The 9,631-nt window shown below is 66.3% G+C and overlaps 1 protein-coding gene across 1 annotated transcript; it reads right to left on the bottom strand.

Annotated features, from left to right (window-relative positions):
* Positions 1 to 212: 212 nt before the first annotated feature.
* TWF2 (twinfilin actin binding protein 2) lies at positions 213 to 8,957 on the bottom strand. Its single transcript, XM_080673863.1, has 9 exons — positions 8,780 to 8,957; positions 5,345 to 5,422; positions 3,187 to 3,365; positions 2,752 to 2,847; positions 2,453 to 2,557; positions 2,221 to 2,346; positions 1,391 to 1,541; positions 1,161 to 1,282; positions 213 to 786 (listed from the first exon to the last, which is right to left on the bottom strand). The coding sequence occupies exons 1-9, from the start codon at positions 8,802 to 8,804 to the stop codon at positions 619 to 621; spliced, it is 1,050 nt and encodes a 349-aa protein (XP_080529989.1). The 5' UTR covers positions 8,805 to 8,957; the 3' UTR covers positions 213 to 618.
* Positions 8,958 to 9,631: the final 674 nt, after the last annotated feature.

The following is a 9,631-nucleotide window of genomic DNA, read 5'->3' as shown; positions in this document are numbered from 1 at the left end:
GCCATAGGAAACCCACACACCCGCCCCCATGTCACAAGGAGGTGGCTGCCTCCTGCGCCGAGCCCCCAGCCACAAGCAGACCCATCTGAGGCGGTGTCTTCACACCCACAGATAGTCTCTCCTGACACCTTCCACATGGGGGAGGGGCGGTTACATGCACAGGGCCTCCCAATGCCCGGGCCAGCGGTGCTCCCTCGGGCCAGACTCGGGTGTTGATTTAAAAATATTTTATTCTTTAAAAAATACAGCATTCAACCATCTCACCCGCCGTGACGCCCTGCCCGGCCCCGACGGACCCCACCCCTGTCGCCAAAGGGTTCTGGGCTGTGCTGGGACCCTGGTCTCAGTTCCCTTGGGGACCAAGTTCATGCCAGGCCCCGGATTCAGCCACGCAGGGCCCCTGACACGCGGGCACACAGATGAGGGGCAGGGAGGGCAAGGGGGAGGGTGGCGAACGCCAGCCCAGCGGCCCCTGGAAATGGCAAGCGGGGTCCGTCACCAGCCCTCCCGCCCCAGAGGCGACCCTGCCCCGGAGCCTGGACGGGGACGGAGGGCGGTGGCGAGGAGCGGGCGGCGGGCGGCCCCACAGTCCTCCGGCCGGCGCGGCTCGGTCCGCCTCTAGCTGTCATCCCCGTTCTCACCGGGGCCGCGGATGAGGCGCTTGTGGCCACGCTTGCCGCCCGGGCCCTTGGGCTTGGCGAAGGCCTGCTTGAAGGCGTGCTGCTTGGGGTGCACCTCGTCGTACAGGAAGTCGGCCGTCAGCTCGGCCCCGTCACCGATCTCAATCTGCGAGGGGCAGGCAGTGTCACCCACCGGTGCGGGGCCCAGACTCCCCACCCCCACTCCTGGGGCACCCCCTTCTCGTCTCCTCCCAGACCCCCACCTGGACGGCCACCTCCAGGAACATGGAGCCTGGGGCCCGCTGTCCTGCACACCCTGGTCACCCTGCCTCCCGGACCCGGGGCAGGAGACATGGAGCCAGGGCTCGGGCCTGTCCAGGCCATCGGTCAGCGGGGCAGCCCTGGACCGGGCCTCCGCATCCCCCCTCCGCATCCCCTCCTATCCAACAGGCAGCAGTGGCACTGCCCCTCCACCGTCTTGGGACCCCAGGCCCCGTGCGGAGGCGGGAGACGGCCTCGGGGTGACATGCACGCGCCCACCTTCTTGGAGATCTCCAGCCGAAAGTCCTGCTCCACGGAGTCGAGGAGGCGGCTCTTGCAGCTGGAGTAGAGCATGCGCTCCCGGATGCTGCACTTGTACCCCGGCATCGAGTAGATGAACACTGCGGGGACCGGGACGAGGACGAGAGCGGGGTGAACGGGCGGGCCCCCGCTGCAGCCCGGCCCCGCTCCTGCCCCCCCCTCGCCCTCGGGGGCCCCGCGCCACTCACCCACAGACTCAAGCGGGTCGCCCTCATGGGTGTGCCTGTAGAGGAAGAAGTGGTAGCGGGCGGCCTCTCGGGGCACGCGCGAGGGCAGCTGGGCCACATCCGTGGGCTCCGTGTGCACCAGCTCGATCGTCTCCCGCTCCAAGTCCAGCTTCTGCCGAGGGCAGGGGGTGCGAGGGCGCTGGGTGAGGCAGGCCCAGGCCCACCCGCCAAGCGAGCTCCCGAGGTGGGGGTGGCGGGCAGGAGCTCGCTCTGCCGGGACGTCCCTCCCCGGGGCCCCGCCACGGAGGTCCGGCCCTACCCTCCCCCGGGGGAAGCTCTGCTGGGAGAGGTCCCCCCGGGGCCACGGACAGGACCAGCCCACCCTCAGACTCAGATGCCAGGCCGCTGGGGGCCGTGTCTTAGAAAGCAGGAACCACTCAGCTCCAGAGGGGGCAGCCTGGACCACAGGGGCCGAGGGCCTGCCTGGGGGGTGGGGGTGAGGGGGCGTCTGGGACAGGAAGGGGCTGAGAGCTAAGGAGTCAGCGGAACCCAGTGCGTACAGTGTGCGGGCGGAGAGGGGGGGACTGTCACAGCCCCCCTGCCCATGAGCAGGGACAGGGCAGGGGACAGAGAGCATCACGACACCCGGCAGCTGCACCCAAATGGGGACAGGCAGGGGTGGGGGCGAGGGCGGGGGCGGGAAGGTGTTCCCGCCTGCACGCGGGTGAGCTGCGTGGACAGGCCGGGGACGTGGGTGTGCATGCTTGCACATGTGTGCGGGCAGGCGGGGGAGGGGGGCAGGGGTGGGGTGGGGGCTGAGCGCTGCAGGTCCGGGGAGGGAGCGCACCCACCAGCTGGATGTAGTTGATGGTCTTCTGCCGGAGCTGCTGCAGCGCCCGCTGGGCCTCAGGCTGCAGGGGGAAGGCGAGGCCCTGCAGGGTCTGGTGCTTGCTCTCCACGCTGATCTCTGTCTTCACCTGGGGGCAGCCATCAGTGAGCGAGGCCTCACCTGCCGAGCCTGCCTGCGGTCAGCCGGGGAGCACAGGCCCCCCTCCCACCCCCCCACCCTCCCAGCACACCCACCTCGTTGATGCGGATCTGCTGCAGCTCCCTCTCGGCCGAGGTCAGCGGGGCGGGCGCCGCGCAGGACGACAGGTGCTTCTGGTACCCGGCCAAGGAGAGGTCGTCCTGCCGGGTGCAGAGGCACGAATGGGCGCCTCGGGCGGGCTGCCAGGAGCCCTGGCGCACCCAGCCTGCAGCCCGGGCACGCAGCCCTCCCCACTCATGCCCCAGCCTGGAGCCCACTCGCTCTGTGACCCTGAATCCATCCCGTCCTCCGAGGCCTGTGATCCCGGCTTGGAGGGTCCAGCCTGGGGCGTTACCTTCGCGGTCCCGAAGAGCTCGTCCTTGACGTGGCCACCCCCAAACTCCTTCTTCACCGTGGCCCGGGTGGCCGCGTACAGCATCTTCAGCCGCACCTGAGCGGCAGGGGACAAGCCGTGAGACCCCTCCAGGCAGGCTGTCTCTCCCGCAGGCATGGCCTCGGGGTGGGGCAGGTCACCGCCTGGCACCCACACACCCGGCAGAGGGCGCAGTGCGGCGGCTCGGACAGCAGGGGGAGCCCTTGCCCAGCCCAGCCTCTGACTCCCAGGGCCAGGTGGCTGTGACCAGGAGGGCGGCAGGTGACCCAAGCCTTGTCCCTTCAGCCGCCTGGAGCAGGTCCCGACGTCCCCCTGCCCCACCCCCAAGGATCGGCCTCGCTCAGCCCCAGGGTCCCCTCCCCCGATCTCGGGACTGGGCAGGGCCCTGGGACTCACCGGGGAGTTGTCAGGCGACCAGGCGAGGAAGAGCCACTCGAAGCCCTGGGCGTTCTTGGAGTCCAGGCGGTAGAGCAGGTAGCAGGGCTGCTGGGCGTCCAGGAGCGGCAGCACGGCCCGGTCGTAGTCCTGCTCCCAGCTGCCCACCGGCTCCCGCGACGCGCCCAGCGTGAGCTGCTCTGGGGGCAGAGGCGGGGTGAGCCCGAGTCCCACCCCCACCCCCACCCCGCCTGGACCTCCAGCCTCTGGCCACCCTCCCTCCCCACCTTCCCTGGAGCCCCCAGTCCCTGAAGGGCGAGGCTGTGACTGAAGCACGAGTGAGTGAGTGGGTGGCAAAGCTGCCACTAGCGTCTGCTCCCTCCGCGCGCACGGAGACGGCCAAGGTGATGCCGCACAGGACTGGGCACAATCACATGGAGACACGCAGATGCGTGCCCACCGCCGCCAACAGTGGGGCCCTCACGGCCACCTGCTCGTTGCTCCGTACGTCCCCCGCCCCCCCGCACAGCCTCTCAGAACAGATGTGCTCAGGAGGGGCTCACAGCTGCGGCCTGAGGGGCCAGGGGACAATCACGCCCTGGCCGGGGGTCCTGGCACCTGCTACCAGGCCCCTGATGGGGGCAAGGGCCCCAACATGCCAGGCCCAGCCGCCTCTCTGCAGGCCTCGGCCTCCTCGCCTGCTGTGCCGCGCCAGCACGGCCAAGGGTTCGGCGAGCCTGAGGGAGGGCTGGCAAAGGATGAAGAAAAGACAGACAAAGAGAATAAGCTGGGTCTAGGTGGATCTTCTGTGCGTGACTGAGGCCACAGAACAGATCCAGGCTGCAGGCTGATGCTTTATTTTACAGTCAGAGGCAAACAAGGTAATTTACAATGTTCTTGTAAGTTTCACTTGTTTTGGCAGCACTTGCTGCCCCTCCCACAGCCCATTAGCCACCCAGGAAAGATCTAGGGAGCAGTCACAAGATCAAGCTTAGTTATGCTAAGAGGGCTGTGCCCTCTAAGCTGGGACTTGTTTGCAGCTTTGCCAGCAGGTCAGTCCGAGGCTTAACCCTGTAACCGCTCCCTACAGCCTGCCCTCCCACAACTCAGAGGGGCCAGGGTTGAAAGTCGGCCCACAGCTCCCTCAGCGCTCTTCAACAGGCTGCCCCGTCTTCACACCGGGAAGTTTTACGTCAGAAGTGCAATTCCTGGTTTCTCTAGGAAACCCAGGAGCCGGGCCACGCTCAGGTGGAGACGGCAGTGGCTGCCCGTCAGGGGGCCTGGACCCTCCGGGGCACGCCCAGCTGCCCCACCACTGCATGCAGGACTGGGCGGTACGCGCCCCCCAGAGTCCTCCAGCTCAGCATCTGTGGGGACGTCCCGTCTGGGCAGACCCTGCTTGGAGCCAATTCAATGCATGAAAAGCCATCGTGGCACCAAGCCCGTTCGGGGAGCCCCTGAAGGGCCCACGACTGCAGGGCCGGGAGGACCTGGGGGGGCGGGCGGCAGCCCACTCCCAGTCCCAGAGTCTCACCCTCATCTGGGGACAGCCCCTCAGCACAGATGAACGGGGAGAAGAGGAGAGGAGTCCTCTATTCCAGCCCCACAATCATTGTCTATTCCCCTGCCTCCCCAAACCCTCCCCACCTCCGGCCTCAGCTCAAACTCTCCCCGACCCCCGACATAAGCGCATGTCCCCAGGTCCAGGCCAAGGCCCAGCCGAGCCCAGAATTCACCCATCTGGATCTCAGAGTCCTTCTCCCCTCTGTGGGGCATTTTTGGGGGCTTCTCCATAGGACTCTCCTGGCCAGCAGCCACGCCCGTCTAGATCTGCCAGCCACCGACGGAGGTGCGTGGCACTGGCCACATGGGGCAGGGCCTGGCCTGGCCTGGCTTATTCCCTGCCCAGCCCATTTCTCCCTACACAGCCTGTTGGGGGGGGAAGGGGGACGCTGGGCAGGACCCCAGGGCCAGGCCCGCCTGCTACCCCTCAGCTTCAGTTTCCTGCTGTTTAACAGGAAACGGAAATGACCACGCCACCTCCAGCGCTTTCTACAGGCACCTCCTGTTCCCAGAGCGGGAAACTGAGGCCCTGCGTGGGCCGGAGGTCAGTGTCCCCCCCTCCCAGAGAAGAGCGAGTTCAGCGCCCAGCCTCCGTCCCCGCTCCCGGGGCACTCACCGTCCTCAATGACGACTTTGATGAGCCGCACGGAGCCGGCCCGCGCCTTGGCGAAGAATTCCCTCAGCTGCTCGGTGGCTACAAGCACAAGAAACATGGTGGGGGTGAGCGGCGGTGGGCAGGCTGAGCGGCGGTGGGCAGGGTGGCAGGGACGTGGTCGGGGCCTGCTCTGTTCTGCGGGGTCTGGTGGCTGAGCGGGGAGCTGGGTTAAATACAGCCCCCCATGTGACCGGGAACCTGAGATGGCTGAACATAAGCTCCCAAATTTAGCCAGCAGAGGTGGCGGGTGAGTGGCCGCCTGGCTGGAGGCGCTCTGGTGACGGGGCAGTGGGGACGGGACAGCCCGTCGAGGAGGGGGCGGGCTCTGGGCAGGCCAGGCCGGTGGGAGGAAGGCCAGCGCCGAGCTGGACAGAGAGACACACTCAGTCCTGTCATAACCACAGACAGAAACACGTGAACAGTCCCCCGGTGACCACTACGCCCACTGACACACACGTGTGTACATGCACACCCATGCACGTGTTACGTGTGGCAACAAACAGGTACATACTCAGCCCAGCAGGTGTGAACGTCACACGTCAACACGTGCAGGTGACAGAGGAGTGTGAATGCCAGCACCCCCGTCCACCAGCACACGCTCAGCTGGTCTAACACGAATGGACACTCGTGTTCAGACACACGCGCACACACCCAGCCACCATGCCCGGGTTCTCTCTCTCTCTCTCACACACACACACACACACACACACACACACGAATGGCAGACGCAGAGCTTGGCGAAGGCATGTTTGCAGGCAAAGGATGTACAAAGGTTATACAGAAACACACAGGCGTGCGCAGACACGGGGGCAACAAGCTCCCACCCCAGGCAGTCCGGAAGGCTTCATGGAGGAGGAGTGACTCTCGGAAACTCCTCAAAACAGACTCTGTCTTGGTCCTTGGACCACAGAGCTGGGAGGTGACGACCAATGACTAGGGACCTGAGTGCAGAGGTGAGGATCGTGGAGCTAGGGAACCACCGGACGTCACAGACCCACTGTGGTTCAGGGAGAAACCCAGGTCCCAGTGGGAAGGGCCGACCTGGTCTCTGGGTGCACAGGCCCAGCCAGCATGACCTTGAGGCGTCCCAGAGGTCAGGAGAATTCTGCAGGAACACAGCTGGAGGGCTGAGGTCAGAGAGTATTTATAGGGCCCGCAGCTCGGGGGCAAGGGGGAGCCTTTAGGAAACACACTCTGGTCACGTCCTCAGGTGCCCCTCACGCAGGGCGACCTGAGCCTGAGACCCGGGCCGGGCACCACCCTCCAAGGCCGCTGGGTGGGCGGGTCCCAGCTGAGCCCGTGGGTCCTTGGTGCTCAGGGCAGCCCCACGGGGCCAGGCAGAGCTACCCACCTGCAGAGCCCGAGCAGGTCTCTGATGAAGACCTGGCCTCTGGGGTGCCACCTTCCCCATCGCTGTATGTGACCCCCGACCTCGCTGAACCTCAAACTCTTCCATATGCGGGGCTCACCCTCCCACAGGCGGAGGCCCGTGGTGAGGAGTAAGCGGGAGAAAGTGCTCCGGGAGGGGCTTCCACCGATAACACACTCATTGTCTAATGACCACTGGCCGCTACCTGCTCAGACCTGCGAGGGAAGGCCAGGAAGCAGCTCTTCCAAAGGGGAGGCTGACACGTCCCTTCTCGTGTTACCAGGGCAGTGACACCCCAGAAGGGGAAGAGACAACCCCCCATGCCTCCTCAGCCACCATCAATAATCCAGAGGCCAGGCCGGGGACACCTGAGCCTCTCATCAAAGATTCATGCCCCCTGCCCCCCCCCCCTGCCTTGCCCACCCCCCACCTGGGAGCCTCAGGTTACAGGTCCCTCCCCTGCCCTGCTCTGAGGTCAGCAGATTCACACCTATGGCCAGGGCAGGGCCAACTTTCTTCCCACCTCCCGGGGGCCGGGCTGGCAATGAGGGGTGGGCTGCTCACAGGCAGGAGGAAATGAGAGAGTGAGGTGGGGCCCCGACCATAGCACTGTCAGCCTGGAGCTCAGAGGAGGAACCCTCACTTCCGTTTCCCGCCCACCCCCCCCCCCCCCCGCTGGGGCAGCAGCAATGACCAGGCAAAGGGGAAGGAAGGGACAGCGGGCAACTGTTCTCTCCTGTGGGGCTGAGTCACCAGCAGGCTGGCCAACGCCTCCCTGGGAGAGGCTGGCCCACCTGGGGGGAGGCTGGCCCTGACCCGGCCTGGGCTGCTGTCCTGTGGGACGGGGCCAGGGAAACCCTCAGGGCTGTCTGGCCAGCAAGTGGCCACAACCACAAGCCGAGATCTAGGCAGGCGGTCAGGCTGGTCGATGGTGGCCCTGGAGGGGGGGCCAGGGGGGAATCCTGGTGTGGTGGGAAGAGTGGCTGATGGCCAAACCACCAGGCTCCCTGGGCAGACAGTCTGGACCTTCTGCACAGGCCAGGCAGCCTCTCAGGACAGCAGAGGGGGACACCGAGGCCCAGGTAGGGGCAGGACACCTGGCCCTTGGCCACGGCCTCTCTCTCAGCCTGTCCAAGGAAGAAACGGAGGCCCTTGGGGGAAGGGGGTGATGATGGTCTGGAGAAGCTTCAGCTTGGGGGAAGCTGGCCTGGAGTCTCCAGGGCCAAGACCCTCCCCCACAAACCCCATACTTGGACCCTCTTCTGTGTTCCCAGCCTGGAACTGGAACCATCCAAGTCTGGCCCCGGCAGACTCAGATCAGAATGGAAAATGGAGGGGACCTGAGGTCAAGGTCAGACTCGCTGCGCTCCCATCCCACTCTGAGGGCCCTGTCCCAGGTGTCCCCAGCCTAGCTTGCAGGAGTGTGGGAGGAGCCAAAGGTCAGGGCCCCCTCCTCCCACAGACACAAACCCATACAAGCCATACAGACACGGTACATGCATCCATGGTAACAAATGCACACTGAGATGCACCCAGATTGTGCACACAGACACCCACAGACGTGTGCACAGTCACGAAACACTGATGTCTACAGATGGTCCCCTGTTACTGTGTCCATTCAACCAGCCACTAGTGTATGTGCACCCAGGTGGGCACACACAGGGCGGCACACACAAGGCAAGTGAACATGCGTGCACACTTCCCCAGATGTGCGCATCCGGGTGCACCCACCCCCAGAGAGGCACACAAACCCATAGATGGGCACACACAGGCACATCCACCCCCCATGGGCACACACAACACGGAAACTTCCGCCCCAGCTGGGTACCTACATGCACACCCACTCCCAACTCTGCACTGGGAGTCCCCCTCCCCCCAGATGTGCCACCCCAGGCGACGCGCGGCTGCAAAAGAGAACAGGAAGCTTCCCCGCGCTGGTGTCCGGGAGGAGCCGGGAGCCGGGGAGGGGGCGCAGCGGCGGGTGGAGACCCTCTGCCCCCGCCCGCCTGCCCGCCATCCGCCCTCACCGTGGATGCCCGTCTGGTGCGCCATGGCTCCGTGCCCTGCTCCGCCCGCGCCCTCGGAGCCCTCGGCTCGGCCCTGGCTCCGCTCCGCTGGCTCAGTCCCGGAGAAGGAGGAGGCGGGGAGGAGGAGGATGTGGCGGGGGCCGCCCAGCTCGCGCTGCTTCCCGGGCGGTGTCGCAGGACCCGCCCCCAGCAAGCCCCGCCCCCAGGGCGCGGCCGGGAGGAGCGGGGACTCGGGCCGCGCGTGCGCACAGGCCGTTCCTTGTTCCGGGTGGGCGTCGGGCGCGGAGCCGGCGGGCGTGTCCGCGCGCATGCGCGAGCCAGCCTCCGTGGGCAGCGGGGAACGGTCCCGCTCCGTGCGTGTGTGTGCGCGTGCGCGACCCTGTCCGCTCAGGGCCAGCTGGGTTTGCAAGCCGGCGGGATCCGCAGGTCCCCCCACTTGTGGCCGGAAAAGGGGTCTGCATGTGGATGGGCGTGCGTGTGTTTGCGCGGCATCCCTGGCCCGGAGACCTTGCCTGAGCGCCTCCTGCGGGGACTGGGCACCAACGAGGCGGCCCTGCCCTGCGCTGGGAGCCCACCCCACTGACCTGCCCGGCAGGCGGCCAGCATATGAGGGGTCGCTAGGAAGAAGCGAACTTTGAGGGAGACCTGGAGGTCCCCGTCAGAGCCGGCTTTTCTCCTCCGGGGGACCTGCAGGTGCAAAGGCCCAGAGGTTGGAGGAGGGCTAGAGCTCGGTGAGCTGAGACACTGCCAGCTCCTAACGAACTGGTCAGCACCCAGCAGCCTGGCCTTGTCTGACATCAGCCCCTGGGACGAGTCTAGGACGATCATGGGTCCAATCAGAGCCCATAGTAG

The sequence above is a fragment of the Plecotus auritus genome (genome assembly GCF_963455305.1).
Source record: "Plecotus auritus genome assembly, chromosome: 6".
Taxonomy (NCBI): Eukaryota; Metazoa; Chordata; class Mammalia; order Chiroptera; family Vespertilionidae; genus Plecotus; species Plecotus auritus.
This window is presented reverse-complemented; position numbering and strand designations above follow the sequence as displayed.

Excerpts from the sequence above, each read along its gene's own strand:
- TWF2 (XM_080673863.1), bottom strand. The coding sequence starts at position 8,804 with ATGGCGCACCAGACGGGCATCCACG. Across the intron at positions 2,848-3,186 it reads GGTCGCCTGACAACTCCCCG|GTGCGGCTGAAGATGCTGTA; the intron begins GTGAGTCCCAGG and ends CCTGCCGCTCAG. Across the intron at positions 787-1,160 it reads GGCTGGAGATCTCCAAGAAG|ATTGAGATCGGTGACGGGGC; the intron begins GTGGGCGCGTGC and ends TGCCCCTCGCAG.